The sequence below is a fragment of the Mercenaria mercenaria genome, chromosome 3, assembly GCF_021730395.1.
Source record: "Mercenaria mercenaria strain notata chromosome 3, MADL_Memer_1, whole genome shotgun sequence".
NCBI lineage: Eukaryota > Metazoa > Mollusca > Bivalvia > Venerida > Veneridae > Mercenaria > Mercenaria mercenaria.
This window is the reverse complement of record NC_069363.1, coordinates 10682027-10699129: the sequence shown is the minus strand read 5'-3', so window position 1 is coordinate 10699129 and position 17103 is coordinate 10682027. Positions and strand designations below refer to the sequence as shown.

Here is a 17103-nt window from a genome sequence, read left to right as displayed (position 1 = left end):
AACGCCCAAATAACCTTCACAAATGAAAATATGATACATTTTGACACACATCTCAGTAATGCTACTGACGTTTTAACGAAACTTCACAACTACTGCAAAAGGTGTTCAGTATTTAAATGGCGATAAACGCTCGAGAAACTGGGACAGGGGAAACACTGCCTACATATTAAATACTGTTACATAACCCATGAAAAGTACTCCTTAAGGCAATTTAAGCAAATACTCTATTTCAGCAGCTTTAATGATCATCCCTTTACAAAATATTTGTCTGTTTTTATTAGTTATTTATCAAGTAAATACGAAAAACAAAACAAATAGGAAAGTAACATCCGCGTTTGCGTCTATTGGTTGAGAGGAAAACGTAAACAATTTTTATCACTTTTTGTGAAGTGACCTGATGCACAATTTAGTATCCGTTTTCACTTCACTGAGGAATATCATATACAGCTAGTTAAGAGACTATCAAAAAGCACTTCAGGCCGGCTAATTGAATAAAGGCTGGATTTATTTATTTATTTTGTTGGGTTTAACGTCGCATCGTCACAATTATAGGTCATATGGCGACTTTCCAGCTTTGATGGTGGAGGAAGACCCCAGGTGCCCCTCCGTACAATATTTCATCATAAGTGGGCACCTGGGTAGAACCATCGACCTTCCGTAAGCCAGCTGGATGGCTTCCTCACATGAACAATTCAATGCCCTGAGTGAGGCTCGAACCCACATCGATGAGGGGCAAGTGATTTGAAGTCAGCGACCGTAACCACTCGGTCACGGAGACCTCTCATAATCATAAAGGCTGGAAGAAAATACCATCATTCATTCTCAGTTGAAATGGCATTTTCAGAGTTTGTGCAGGTCATTCAATCAGAGCTTGTTACATTTCAATCTCTACAGATCGTTCAGCAGACATTTATGTAATGTTAGATTACTCTTTTATTTTTCAGCTTGAACATTTCGGAAAGTGTGGCTCCAATAACCCGCTTCAATAGCTTTGGGTATTGTTTATCATCCCTTGGATATGGTGCCTGCTTTTGGCAGTTTAGTGCTATTATCTATGTACTATAGTACTGTGCAATCTCTCCATCAAAACAAGAGGACCATGATGGTCCTGAATCGCTCACCTCTTCCCACATGACCCAGTTTTGAGTATGACGTCGTTTTTTCTATTATTTGACATAGTGACCTAGTTTTTGAGCTCATGTGACCCAGTTTTGAACTTGACCTAGATATTATCAAGATAAAAATTCTGACCAATTTTCATGAAGATCCATTGAAAAATATGGTCTCTAGAGAGGTCACAAGGTTTTTCTATTATTTGACCTAGTGACCTAATTTTCGAAGGTACGTAACCCTCTTTTGAACTTTACCTAGATATCATCAAGGTGAACATTCTCACTAATTTTCATGAAGATCTCATGAAAAATAGGGCCTCTAGAGAGGTCACAAGGTTTTTCTATTTTTATACCTACTGGCCTAGTTTTTGACCGCATGTGACCCAGTTTCGAAACTGACCTAGATATCATCAAGGTGAACATTCAGATCAATTTTCATGAACATCCATTGAAAAATATGGCCTCTAGAGAGGTCAAAAGATTTTAATAATTTTAGACCTACTGACCAAGTTTTTGACGGCAGTTGACCCAGTTTCAAATTTAACCTAGATATCATCAAGATGAACATTCAGACCAACTTTCATACAGATCCCATAAAAAGTATGGCCTCTAGAGAGGTCACAAGGTTTTTTTATTATTTGACCTACTGACCTAGTTTTTAAAGGCACATGACCCAGTTTCAAACTTGACCTAGATATCACCAAGGTGAACATTCTGACCAATTTTTATGGAGATCCATTCAAAAGTATGGCCTCTAGAGAGGTCACAAGGTTTTTCTATTTTTAGACCTACTGACCTAGTTTTTGACCGCACATGACCCTGTTTCGAACTTGACCTAGATATCATCAAGATAAACATTCAGACCAATTTTCATACAGATCCCATGAAAAATATGGTCTTTAGAGAGGTCACAAGGTTTTTCTATTATTTGACCTACTGACCTAGTTTTTGAAGGCACGTGACCCACTTTTGAACTTGACCTAGATATCATCAAGATGAACATTCAGACCAACTTTCATACAGATCCCATGAAAAATATGGCCTCTAGAGAGGTAACAAGGTTTTTCTATTATTTGACCTACTGACCTAGTTTTTGTAGGCACGTGACCCACTTTCGAACTTGACCTAGATATCATCAAGATGAACATTCTGACCAATTTTCATGAGGATCTCATGAAATATATGGCTTCTAGTGATGTCACAGGGTTTCTCTATTTTTAGACCTACTGACCTAGTTTTTGACTGCACGTGACCCAGTTTCGAACTTGACCTAGATATCATCAAGATGAACATTCAGACCAACTTTCATACAGATCCCATGAAAAATATGGCCTTTAGAGAGGTCACAAGGTTTTTCTATTATTTGACCTACTGACCTAGTTTTTGACAACACGTGACCCAGTTTCGAACTTGACCTAGATATCATCAAGGTGAACGTTCTGACCAATTTTCATGAAGATCTTGTGAAATATATGGCCTCTAGAGAGGTCACAAGGTTTTTCTATTTTTAGACCTACTGACCTAGTTTTTGAGGGCACGTGACCCAGTTTCGAACTTGACCTTGATATCATCAAGGTGAACATTCTGACCAATTTTCATGAAGATCTTGTGAAATATATGGCCTCTAGAGAGGTCACAAGGTTTTTCTATTTTTAGACCTACTGACCTAGTTTTTGATGACACGTGACCCAGTTTCGAACTTGACCTAGATATCATCAAGGTGAACATTCTGACCAATTTTCATGTAGATCTTGTGAAATATATGGCCTCTAGAGAGGTCACAAGGTTTTTCTATTTTTAGACCTACTGACCTAGATTTTGACGGCACGTGACCCAGTTTCGAACTTGACCTAGATATCATCAAGATGAACATTCTGACCAACTTTCATAAAGATCCCATGAAAAATGTGACCTCTAGAGTGGTCACAAGCAAAAGTTTACGGACGCACGCACGGACGCACGGACGTACGGACGACGGACACCGCGCGATCACAAAAGCTCACCTTGTCACTTTGTGACAGGTGAGCTAAAAACTAGTGCAAATTCAGTACGTGCACAACCAATACCAATATCAAGGAGATGTTTTTTTTCAACACTGAAACCTCGAAGCGTGAGGTGATCTACAATATACCATGTATGGATTTACACGGGGAATTTTAAGCATCCATAAATATATTAAAATGGTTGTTTTACAGACAAGATTTTAATCACCTTTCATCTTAAGTGTAATTTTATTCAAAGTTTCGGTAATTTTGATTTTATCGTCTTCAAAAAAACAATCTTGTCGCTAATACTCAATGTGTACGTGACTTGTTGACAGTGTCTATTTCGCATCAGTTAAAACACTAGTCATGAGAAAAACAAATCCAAGGGCTTGAAATGACAGAACTCATTGCATTAAAAAGTGCGACTTGTCGTATATCCTTCCGTGGTTTTGTTCCGGGTATACGTTCAAACACTGCGGGTTCGGCCTGACATTATATAATGAATCCATAAGTCACTCACTACATAAGTAACCCTATTAACAGGAGCGACATGAAAGCCCTTTACGATAACTAACTTTCAGTTTGACTTTCAGTTCAAGATGACCTTTTATCCAATTTGATCTAAAATTCAATCCAACCATGCTTCATGAAAACCAGGTAGGTGTTCCCATTTTTTCTATTAGAGCTAGTTTTTTACCGTAGATTACCGGGTTTGACTCTAGTAAGTAAGCATGGTTTTTCTATGATTTCATTCTAGTGACTTGGTTTTTCTACCTCAGCAGACCTAGATTCGTACTAAACTATCACAGTTTCAGTAAGACGAAGTAGAGAATGTGGCTTCCAGTGTTAACAATGTTTTTGCATGATTCTACCTAGTGGCCCGCGTTTGACCTTGAATAGAGTTTACTGAAACAAATATTCTGACAAAATCGTAAGAAGATCATTTAGAAATGTGATCTCTAGAATGTTAACAAGACATTTTTTCTATTTTTGTACTAGTGACCTCGTTTTGGAACAGTTCAACTCTATCACCCAGTCCTGATTCTGGCCTACCTTGCAATAGTCTTTATAATAAAGTTTTACGAAAATCAAGTAGACAATGTGTATTCTACAGTGCTAACAAGGTTTTTCTATGATTAGACCCGATTGTTTTTGACCCAAAATTACACAATAATGAATTTTAACCAGATTTCATGAAAACATTCTGTTACAAGTTATAAGAAGATCAGGTAGAAAATGTGGCTGTTAAATAACCCATGAAAAGTACTCCTTAAGGCAATTAAATAAGGTTTTTACATGTATAACATAGTGACCTAGTTTTGAGACCCAAGATGACACAGTAAGAGTCTTGACCTATATTCTATAAAGACAAACATTGTGACAAAGTTTTAAGAAGATCAGGTAAACAAGAGCACCGCTTTGCGGGTGCAGACGCTCATCTGATTTTTTTGTCTCTGAATAATAGAAATATTGTCCTACCCATGATTTTCTAAGTCCAAAAGGGGTCATAATTCTTGCAAAAAGCAATGTAGAGTTACGGTACTTACTGTGGAGAGTCAGCTTTTAATGGCGAATAACTGCTCAAAGTTTTAAAGCAATAGCTTTGACCGTTAAAGGAAAAATTGACCTAAATTCAAAACTTAACAAAGAAATCTGATATTTTCTAAGTCCAAAAGGTGCAATAATTCTTGCAAAAAGCAGGATGGAGTTATGTTTCTTGCTGTTCAGAGTCAGATTTGGATGGTGAACAAGTGTTGCAAGTTTTAAAGCAATAGCTTTGATAGTTTAGGAGAAAAGCTGACCTAAATACAAAACTTAACCAAGAAATCTGATACTTTCTAAGTCCAAAAGGGGCCATAATTCTTGCAAAAAGCAGGATGGAGTTATGTTTCTTGCTGTACAGATTCAGCTATTGATGTGAACAAGTGTTGCAAGTTTTGAAGCAAGAGCTTTGATAGTTTAGGAGAAAAACTGACCTAAACATAAAACTTAACTAGGCAACGCAAACGCCAACGCCAACGCAGACGTGATGCAATAACTCATCATTTTTTTCCAAAAAAAATCAGAAGAGCTGAAAATGAGGCGTTAAGAGTGTTGACAAGGTTTTTCTATAACCTGATCTAGTGATATCGTTGTTCACTCCAGACCACCCAAGTGGAACCAGACTTTGATTAAGTAGAGACAAACATTGTGACAAAATGTAATAATAACAAGAGGGCCATGAAGGCCCTGTATTGCTCACCTGACCTATTGACCTAAAGATCATCAAGATTAACATTCTGACCAAGTATCATTAAGATATGGTTAACTAGCTTTTCGTTTGATTTGACCCCGTGACCTAGTTTTTGACCAGACATGACCCAGATTCGAACTTGACCTAAAGATCATCAAGTTTAACATTCTGACTAAATTTCATGAAGATACAGTCATAAATGTGGCCTCTAGAGTGTTAACAAGCTTTTCCTTTGATATGACCTAGTGACCTAGTTTTTGACCCCACCTGACCAAGATTTAAATTTGACCTAAAGATCATCAAGATTAACATTCTGACCAAGTTTCATTAAGATATGGTCATAAATGTGGCCTCTAAAGTGTTAACTAGCTTTTCCTTTGATTTGACCTGGTGACCTAGTTTTTGACCCGACATGGCCCAGATTCGAACTTGTCCTAAAGATCATCAAGTTTAACATTCTGACATGAAGATACAGTCAAAAATATGGCCTCTAGAGTCTTAACAAGTTTTTCCTTTGATTTGACCTGGTGACCTAGTTTTTGACCCCAGATGACCCAATATCGAAATCTTCCAAGATTTTATTGAGGATAACATTCTGACCAAGTTTAATTAAGATTGGGCCAAAATTGTGACCTCTTGAGTGTTAACAAGCTTTTCCTTTGATTTGACCTGGTGACCTAGTTTTTGATCCCAGATGACCCAATATCGACCCCGTCCAAGATTTTATTGAGGGTAACATTCTGACCAAGTTTCATTAAGATTCGGCCAAAAATGTGACCTCAATAGTGTTAACAGTCAAATTGTTGGTTTAAACAATATTTTATTAATCACAATTCATTTACAACATGTATATATATATATCAAAAAAGCATACAGGATTGAGTAGGAAGCTGAAAGCTTATTTGAAACTCTCTCCTTAAATTGTTGACGACGGACGGAGGGACGGCGACGGACATAGGGCGATCACTAAAGCTCAACTTTGAGCACCTCGTGCTCAGGTGAGCTAAAAATCTGGTAGAAAACGAAGCCTCTACAGTATTGACATGTCTTTTCTATTTGTAAACCCAGTGAGCATTTTTTATAAAGGCCCTATATCACTCACCTGACCTAGTTCTTAACATAGATGTCCTAGTACCAATTTGGCCTAGATTTTTTTATAGACAAACATTTTGACCATGCTTTATGTAAATCAGGTAGATCATAAAGCTAGTTTTTGTTCTCAGGTATCCCACTTTTGAATTTGATCTAGATGTCATACAGACAAAGATTAAGATCTATAATGATCAAGTTTAAAAAGTGGCCTCTTAAGTGTTAAAAAAATCTTGATATGACCTTACCTAAAGACCTAGTTCTTTCCCCACTCAACAAGTTACATATTTATCCCAGATTTTAAACAGACAAACATTCCTACCAAGTCTCATTAAGATCAGGTAGAAAATGTGGCCTATTGAGTGCTAAAAATGTCTTTTCTATGATTTGATCTAGTGACCTAGTTTTTGACCTAGATAAGCCAGAATCAACCTAGATTTAACTGAGACAGTATTTGAGAAACAAATAGAAAGTATGGCCTCTAGTGTGTAAACAATGTTATTCTATGGTTCCATGTAGTTTAAGACCTCAGGTAATCCAGGTCTGAACCTAACTTAGATTTCAAAGAGACAAACATTCTGACAGAGGTTTATGAAGGCCAAGTAGTAAATGCGACCTCCAGAGTGTGAACAATGTTTTTCTATAATTTGACCCAATGATGTACTTTATGACCTCCGGTAACTAAGTTTTTAACTTGACCTAAAAACGGAGACAAACATTCTGACAAAGATTTAAGATGATCAAGTAGAAAATGTAGCCTCTGGAGTGTTAACAAGGTTTTTCTATGATTTGACCTAGTGACCTAGTTTTTGACCTCAGGTTATCCAGTGTTAAACTCGATCTTATTTCATAGAGACAAACATTTTGAGAAAGTTTCAAGAAGATTAAACAGAAAATGCGGCCTCTATGAGTGGTAACAATGTTTTACTATGATTTAACCTAGTATCCTAGTTTTTGACCTCTGGTAACCCACTTTTATTCTTGACTTAGAATTCATAGAGAAACATTTTCTGAGAAAGTTTTAAGAAGATCAAACAGAAATTGTAGCCTCTAGAGTGTTAACAATTTTTCTATGATTTGACCTAATGACCTAGTTTTTGATCTCAGGCATCCTGGTTTAACTTGTCCTACATTTCAAAGAGACAAAAATTCTGACAAAGTTTCATAAAGGTGAGGTAAAAAATGTGGCCTCAAGAGTGTTAACAAGGTTTTCCTCATCACTGATCTAGTGACCAGTTGATCAAGTACGAAATCGTGGGAGGATTCATTGAGGGTTATAATCTGACCAAGTTTCATTAAGATTGGGCTAAAATTGCGAACTCTAGAGAGTTTACAGTCAAACTGTTGACGACGCACGACACAGCACGACAACGGATGATGACGCGTGACAGAGACAATGATCACAATAGTTCACCTTGAGAACTTTGTGCTCAGGTGAGCTAAAAATGTACACATTTTACAATTCTAAAACTACAGTCTTACTTAAAAACTCTGAACTATCCAGAAGTGTGACTCCTTCATGCAGTCCTTATCAAAGCTCTTTGGCATATGTCAATAAATTAGAATTCTTCAGTAGCAAGATAAACATGTTTCATTAACTGTAAACACACCAAATTTTTATGGTCTGGTTCTGCTCATTTTTGTATTTGAAAATCTAAACCTTAATAAGCTCTTTGATCTTTGACCTGCAAGTGTGACATTGTCATTGACTAACTAACCCTGATTGTGTATTCTGCACATCTTCCTGACCAAGTAAATAACAGATGCTAGTTTTATAAAGACCTTCTAATCCTTCTAATAGACAGAAGTGGACATGAATTATGGATGGATGGATTAAAGGACATGCTTAACTCCAATAGAGATGGAATTTTCTTTGTATCTGAAAGTATGAAAATGGGAAACAAGAGCTGTCTAATGACAGCGCGCTCGACTATTCGAAGAATTGATTGAAGAATGGGGTCAAAATATTTCCATAGATTTTCAGACTAAACAAAAAAAATGGATTAAACAAAAAATGTTCCTGTATTTGTGGATTTCGATTAGTCTTACACTAAATGGCAATGTGTGACCATGATGGCAAATATGTTAAGTTATATGTTAGGCAAAACGTGGACTTATATGAAAAATTTAACTAATTTCCAAGTCCAAAAAGGGCCATAATTCAGTCAAAATAGTTGACAGAGTTATGTACTCTTGCCTACAGATGGAAATCATGTTGATAAACTAGTGTTAAAAGTTTCAAGGCACAGTTCAAATAGTTTTGACAAAACGCTGACTTGTTAAAAAAAAACGAACAAATTTCAAAGTCCAAAAAGGTCCATAATTCAGTCAAAATAGTTGTCAGAGTTATGTACTCTTGCATACAGATGGAAATCATAATGATAAACAAGTGTTTAAAGTTTAAAAGCCATATGTCAAATAGTCTTGACAAAACATGGACATATACAAAACAGAACCAATTTCCAAGTTCAAAAAGGGCCATAATTCAGACAAAAAAGATGACAGAGTTACGTACTCTTGCCTATTGATAGAGACTATTATACTGAACAAGATATAAAAGTTTCAAAGCCATATGTCAAACACTTTACACAAAATATAAACTGGTACGAAAAACTTAACCAAGATTTCTAAGTCAAAAGGGGCCATAATTCAGTCAAAATGCTTGATGGAGTTATGTACTCTTGCCTACAACTGGACATTGTGATGGTAAACAAGTGTTGAAAGTTTCAAAGCTTTATCTCAAAAGACTTTGTCAAAATGTGGACTGGTACGAAAAACTTAACCAAGATTTCTAAGTCAAAAAGGGGCCATAATTCAACCAAAATGCTTGATGGAGTTATGCACTCTTGCCTACAACTGGACATGGTGATGGTAAACAAGTGTTGAAAGTTTCAAAGCTTTATCTCAAAAGACTTTGTCAAAATATGAACTGGTACTAAAAACTTAACCAAGATTTCTAAGTCAAAAGGGGCCATAATTCAGTCAAAATGCTTGACAGAGTTATGTACTCTTGCCTATAACTGGACATGGTGATGGTAAACAAGTGTTGAAAGTTTCAAAGCTTTATCTCAAAAGACTTTGTCAAAATGTGGACTGGTATGAAAAACTTAACCAGGGTGTGACGCCGACGCCGACGCCGTGGTGAGTAGGATAGCTCTACTTATTCTTCGAATAGTCGACCTAAAAATATGCTTATGGCATGAAAATAGCATGTATATACGAGAATGGCATGACAAATGCAGGCCAAACTGCCAGGAAATATTACAAGAAAGGCAAGCAAACTGCATGCCGAAATTGCAGGAAATATACAAGAATTGCAGACAGAGATAAGGTGGGAATGACATAAAAATAGTAATTATTAACCAACCTGCTTTCAAGATTGTAGTAAAACTAGTACACATTTAATTTCCATAGTAAAACTTGGTTATATTTTAATTCAATATTTCAATATGAAGTTAAACTAGGTCACATTTAAATTGCATATATCCAGATATTCAAAGATTTGTAGGCATCAAATTGGGACATGCCTTAATAGTCGATATTACTTAATAAAAGACACTTTTATTGCATCTTTTCAAGATAGGCTCTACAATGTTTGCTATGATTTTTTTATAAATGCATGTATGAATAATTGATATATATCACATGTACTTGGAATAGGGAGGTGGAGGTACAAAACTGGACTACCTGGCATCATGAAAGTCCATCTTGTATTCATCTTGAGTGGAGTATAGTAATATTAAAGATATTTTTCTAAAGGACTTCTAAAAATCTTACCTGAACCTTTCCAATAGCACCAATTGCTACTTCTGGTGGAAGTATTACTGGACGTGCATAGGTGCCTCCAATCTGTAACACAAATTAAAATCTGTCTAATTCAATTTTGATCAAAGATACTTCATTCATTCATTAATTTATTTTATTAATTCATATTTTACTCTTGTTAATAAAGATATAGTATGGCCATCTTTCAATTAAACATTTTATCATTAGATGCTACCTCTTTCCAGGTTTTCCGTGGTAAAACAAATGAAATTCAATATACTGTAATTTTTTATACAGGCATTAACACACAAACCTCTTTATGTTGTGTTTCTAGTAATTATTCATTTTTTTTTTCAAAACTGGTGTGAATGGACATGAATCAACGTAGACAGTTATGACCTTGGAGAAATCTAAGCACAAGATCTCTTCACATGGAATGAAGTTGCAAGCTGTTTTTGAAAGAGCTGGTGTTTCTAATCAATCAAAGTATATGTACATCATTAGTTTGACCAAAACAGAACTTATGGTGAAAAAAAAATGAAAAAATATAAGAATGTGTAAAAAATTATTAATTTATACCAACTCAGTTCAGACAAAAAGTGTTAGCTTTAATATGGAATTCCACAGAAAAAAGTCTATTATCTTCTTTGTTTATAATTATTTAGGCCTTATTTGCTTTAACCACAAGTACAACGATTAGAGAGGGAGTAAAAGCAAAAATACATTTCACAATTAAATCTGAACACCTCAAGCTAGTTGTTAAACTTAACACAGAAATAATTTCCTGAGAGCAATTTTCTAATTAAATTGTGATGACAATTTGCTGATAATTATAATATATTCATGAGGGTTGAATTTTGGCAATCAGTGCATTTTTTTATTCAAAGCAGTCCTGAATATAAACCATTCTAACCTTCAAAAACCTCACAAAAAATTCTTAACAACACAGATAAGGCAGTTGTCATCAAATCATAAAATAAACCTGATGCAAAAATACCAAATGTACATTATTACACGTATATGAAAACCTGAAATATATGCACACAAAAAAAGTAAAAAATACTCACAGATCCTATATTGGAAAGAGAAAATGTTCCCCCAGAAAGGTCATCTGTCCCTAGTTTACCCGCTAAGCCAAGAGCATGTAGTCTGTTTAACTCTGATGCAATCTCAAAAATACTCAAAGATTGTACGTTCTTTATATTTGGCACCAAGAGTCCATCTTTTGTGTCCATGGCTAAACCTATATTATGAGATGCCTGAAATAATTAAAGAATAAAAGCATGTACAGGATTACAAATTCAGATATTTCTGCCTTACACCACATTACATATATTTTTTACATACTGCTTAATTTTTACTTATCTAATTGATCATTAAACTGACCTTGACCTGAGTCACATGTGTAGTATTACAATGGAGAACATCTATGCATAGTTACTTGAAAAGTTGCCGTATGAAAAGGACAAACCAAACCACCTGTCCTATGGATGGCTGTGTGTGACTCCAATATAGCACCCATTAATGAATTTTTTTTTTAAATCCACATACCTTATAAGTAATGTTTTCACATTTTTCATCTACGCTTGAATTTAATATTGGATACTCTGTTAAAGCCACTGATACTGCCTGTAAGAAAAAAAGAAACAAACTCAATTGCCAATTACATTTTTATCAATTACTTAAAAAGTCTGCCAAAATTATACTTAAAATATATTAAATAAGCTTACCATTAAGAAGTTTATATGCTCAACATGTATATCAATTCTTGCAATAAAGTGACTAAATTCGCTTCTTTTATCATGAATATATATATATATATATATATATATATATATATATGCATGCCAATTTTCTGCCAAAGACAATATAATCATTCCATTCATACTGGCATCCAATCCCATTCATTGTCCTTGAGCTACTGACCACCAAAACATAGGTGTCACCTCCTGACAAAAGGTAACCATCCTATGAAATCTGATGGCCATAAAAGCATTCAATAATTATATTAAGTTAAAAGGCAGTAGGAGCAAGAGTTCTTTAATTATTAACTTTGTGAAAATCATTTTCAGTCTTGAGGTCAATGTGACTTAACCTTTAACTTACTGACACATACAATAGCAGCCGTCATCTACTGGCCAAAGACAAACATCCTTAGTGGTTTGAAGGCAGTAGAACTTTGAGTATTTTTGTTATTGAACAGAAACAATTTTCAGTCTCTTGGTCACTGTGTCCTTGACCTTTGACCTACTGAGCCCCAAAACTACAGGGATCAACTACTGACTACAAGCAATCATCCAATGTAGACCAAATGTTTTTTAGTTATTAATCATAAACAAAATTGTCCGCTGACAGACATACAGATCAACCAACTGACAATGAGTGAAATGATGTACCACCTCTCCTTTGACTGAGTGGGCATAACACATTAATTCTTACATTTCAGAAAATTTAAATTTCGCAAAGTTCTTTCTTTACTGCCTATCACTACATACATTTTATTTGTTGAATAAAGTCATTCTTCTTTTATTTTTATCTTACAATTTGAAATTCAAACCACATATATCAAGTATGTAATCTTTTATTGTACAGTACTGACTTGCACCATGTTTTTTTTCTTGAATTTCCACTTTACAATCTCTGAAATACCTTGGAAAGCATGGGCATATTGGATAAATGATAGTTTACTATAATAATATGAAATTGTAAGTTACCAACATCTCCCACCTAGGGACATTTTTCACAATACTTATAGCATGCCAATACAACAACTTCTTCAAAGTAAGGGGAAGGGGGCAACATATTAAACATGTTTATAAATCATAACTATATAATCATATAATTCAAGAAGAGGTATGTAGTTTGAAAATGTCTGGAAAGCTACAATTGGTGAATGCTTTCAAATGTTAATATCTGTTTTTTAAAGATTTAATATGATTTTATGTTTAAACTGGGAAGAAAAACAAACTAAAGATGGACTGAAATATTTTATCAAATCAAAGGGAAGTAATTAATAAACAAATGAAATGCATGGCATTTATATGGTACTAATCCAACTTCCTTTTAAATTACACACAAGTGAAAGTTGTAACCAGTGTTGATCAATGCAGAGCTGCATTGCATATCAACCTAATGTTTTGCAATCATAATAATGCTGTATTTATCTATATATACATACAATAAAGTTATAACTTGTGCTTGGGTTTGCATTTTGGATGTCTACAATTATCTGACTTTAAATATAATTTCATTTTTAAATTAGTGGGAAAACTGATGAAAAAAAAAACACATTGTACTTTATCACATAAAAGGAAACTAATATTATGTACCAACAAGAAAGTGCAAATATAGGGTGTCTGTGACCTTGGCCTTTGCAACATGTCATGTTGTCTTGTAACAGTGACAAAACAAGAGGACCATGATGGTCCTGAATCGCTCACCTCTTCCCACATGATCCAGTTTTGAGTATGACGTCGTTTTTTCTATTATTTGACATAGTGACCTAGTTTTTGAGCTCATATGACCCAGTTTTGAACTTTACCTAGATATTATCAAGATAAAAATTCTGACCAATTTTCATGAAGATCCATTGAAAAATATGGTCTCTAGAGAGGTCACAAGGTTTTTCTATTATTTGACCTATTGACCTAGTTTTTTAAGGCACGTGACCCAGTTTCAAACTTGACCTAGATATCATCAAGGTGAATATTCTGACCAATTTTCATGAAGATCCATTCAAGGGTATGTCCTCTAGAGAGGTCACAAGGTTTTTCTATTTCAAGACCTACTGACCTAGTGTTTGATCGCAGTTGACCCAGTTTCAAACTTGACCTAGATATCATCAAGATAAACATTCAGACCAACTTTCATACAGATCCCATGAAAAATATGGCCTCTAGAGAGGTCACAACGTTTTTTCATTATTTGACCTACTGACCTACTTTTTGATGGCACATGACCCACTTTCGAACTTGACCTAGATATCATCAAGATGAACATTCTGACCATTTTTTATGGAGATCCATTCACAAGTATGGCCTCTAGAGAGGTCACAAGGTTTTTCTATTATTTGCACGTGACCCACTTTCGAACTTGACTTAGATATCATCAAGGTAAACATTCTGACCAATTTTCATGAAGATTTCATGAAATATATGGCCTCTAGAGAGGTCACAAGGTTTTTCTATTTTTAGACCTACTGACCTAGTTTTTGACCGCGTGTGGCCCAGTTTCGAACTTGACCTAGATATTATCAAGATGAACATTCAGACCAACTTTCATACAGATCCCATGAAAAATATGGCCTTTAGAGAGGTCACAAGGTTTTTCTATTATTTGACCTACTGACCTAGTTTTTGACGGCACGTGACCCAGTTTCGAACCTGACCTAGATATCATCAAGGTGAACGTTCTGACCAATTTTCATGAAGATCTTCGTGAAATATATGGCCTCTAGAAAGGTCACAAGGTTTTTCTATTTTTAGACCTACTGACCTAGTTTTTGACCGCACGTGACCCAATTTCGAACTTGACCTAGATATCATCAAGATGAACATTCAGACCAACTTTCATACAGATCCCATGAAAAATATGGCCTTTAGAGAGGTCACAAGGTTTTTCTATTATTTGACCTACTGACCTAGTTTTTGACGGCACGTGACCCACTTTCGAACTTGACCTAGATATCATCAAGATGAACGTTCTGACCAATTTTCATGAAGATCTTATGAAATATATGGCCTCTAGAGAGGTCACAAGGTTTTTCTATTTTTAGACCTACTGACCTAGTTTTTTAAGGCACGTGACCCAGTTTCGAACTTGACCTAGATATCATCAAGGTGAACATTCTGACCAATTTTCATGAAGATCCATAGAAAATTATGGCCTCTAGAGAGGTCACAAGGTTTTTCTATTTTTAGACCTACTGACCTAGTTTTTGACGGCACGTGACCCAGTTTCGAACTTGGCCTAGAATTTACCAAGATGAACATTCTGACCCATTTTCATAAAGATCCCATGAAAAATGTGACCTCTAGAGACGCACGGACGACAGACGACGGACACCGCGCGATCACAAAAAGCTCACCTTGTCACTTTGTGACAGGTGAGCTAAAAAAGACCAAACAAAAATAAATACCAAAGACATTTTATCACAAAGCGTGACCATGGCCTTGAGCTAGAGGTCTGGGTCTTGCATTTGACAAATCAATTTGTTATGTTGACTGTTTGTGCCAAATTACTTGAATATCCATCAATGCAATGTTATTAACCAGACAAAAAAATTGACCTTTTACCTTTGACCTCTAAGTGTGAACTTGACAGGGGCCTGGGCCCTGAATGCAAAACGTCCTATCATTTTGGGCAGCATTTGTGCCAAGTGATTTTGAAATCCTTTGATAAACAGTAGTGTTATCGACTGGATATGAAACTTATGCTCTAAGTCTGTGACCTCCAAGTATGACCTCAACCTCTAAGCTAGTGGTCTAGCGCATGACACCTTGTCTCATTGTGGGAACTATTTGCGCAAACTTCTTTTTAAAATCCCTTGAAAAACAGCAGAGTTATGGACCAGACAAGAAACAGACCCAGTTAACCTTTGACCTCCAAGTGTAACCTTGATATTGGAGCTAGTTTGATTCCTTTGCGGGACTCATCATCTCATTATGGGGAACATGTGTGCAAGTTATTTCAAAATCCCTTCATGGATAACAGAGTTATGGACCAGACAGGAGATGTAATGGACAGACAAACAGACAGAAGCACGCAGCCCATATCTATGTCCCCCTTTTTTCTTTGAAAAAAGCAGGGGACAATTACAGGTTTTTAAAAATGCTAAGATACCTTTATGAAAGTAACAGCATATCTCTATACAGGAGGATGCTTTTGTTAACAATTTCTAACTATCTTTTTCAACACTGGTTTTTCCATAATAAAGATTCTTAACAATACCTTTATAAACACTGGCATATATGAAAATTTCACTCCTCGTGCTAATGCCTGCTCTTTTATATCGGCCCTGAATTTCACTAAAGCTGTCATATCAATCTCATCATAATATCCAAATGGCGGTATAGACTGAGCTGCTGTCATTGTTTTCACCATTGCTTTACGTATACCCTTGATGGGTTCGTTATAGTCCTTGCCCAGCACAGGCCGGGAGACCACTTTTGGCGGAATCACTGGAGTGGGAACAGGGGCTCCCTCTGGTACCCGTATTTCCGGTCTGACTTCAACTTTTACTTCTTTCTTAGTATCTAATGGATTAAAGAAAAACAGACAAAAACATTGATGTTCATGTAATGTATTGTGTTTGGTTAGGGAAAGAATTTTCATTTTGAAATTTTATACTTCACAGACTATTGCTCGAGTTCAAAACAAATAGACAAGATTTTCTACAGGCTGCTTTGTTATCATATACTTCACCTACCTGTGGTGTTTTTACAGAGAACATCAAAATTTGTTTTTCAACCGATAAAAACAGTATTGAGGAATTATTACAGACTTTGTTCTTCTCTGACTGCTACTCCATATATCATTTAATAAGTTGTTAGAGACATGGTATGTTAATTATTATGGTTATGCAGAAGTATACCTTTTGGAACAGCTGCCTGTTTTCCTTCTAAGAATCGGATAACATCCTCTTTTAAAATTCTACCATCTTTTCCTGTTCCTACTATATCACTCAATCGTATCTGCAAAAATATTTAAAAACTGGTTTGTGTCACAATATCAAAACTTCAAGATCATAACAGCTAATAATATCTGCATTCTGCTAACAGTCTCAAATTTTAATAATGACCATTATGGACAACTAGAATGTGTCTGTAGGACAAAGGGTGTGCCCCCACCGGTACATTTGTCACAAATAAGGGGAAATAATTCAAATGTTTGCATTCTTAATTGGGTACAGCCTAAAAAA

At 35.5% G+C, this 17103-nt stretch overlaps 1 protein-coding gene across 1 annotated transcript in view; it reads right to left on the bottom strand.

Annotated features, from left to right (window-relative positions):
• The window catches only part of LOC123525464 (lipoamide acyltransferase component of branched-chain alpha-keto acid dehydrogenase complex, mitochondrial-like), a 42132-nt gene that overhangs the window by 15748 nt on the left and 9281 nt on the right, over positions 1-17103 (bottom strand). The window contains exons 6-10 of the mRNA XM_045304525.2: positions 16777-16876; positions 16134-16438; positions 11736-11813; positions 11252-11443; positions 10197-10268 (exon numbers count right to left, since the gene is read on the bottom strand). Coding sequence (XP_045160460.2) covers positions 10197-10268; positions 11252-11443; positions 11736-11813; positions 16134-16438; positions 16777-16876 — 747 coding nt within the window. The remainder of the gene's footprint in view (positions 1-10196; positions 10269-11251; positions 11444-11735; positions 11814-16133; positions 16439-16776; positions 16877-17103) is intronic.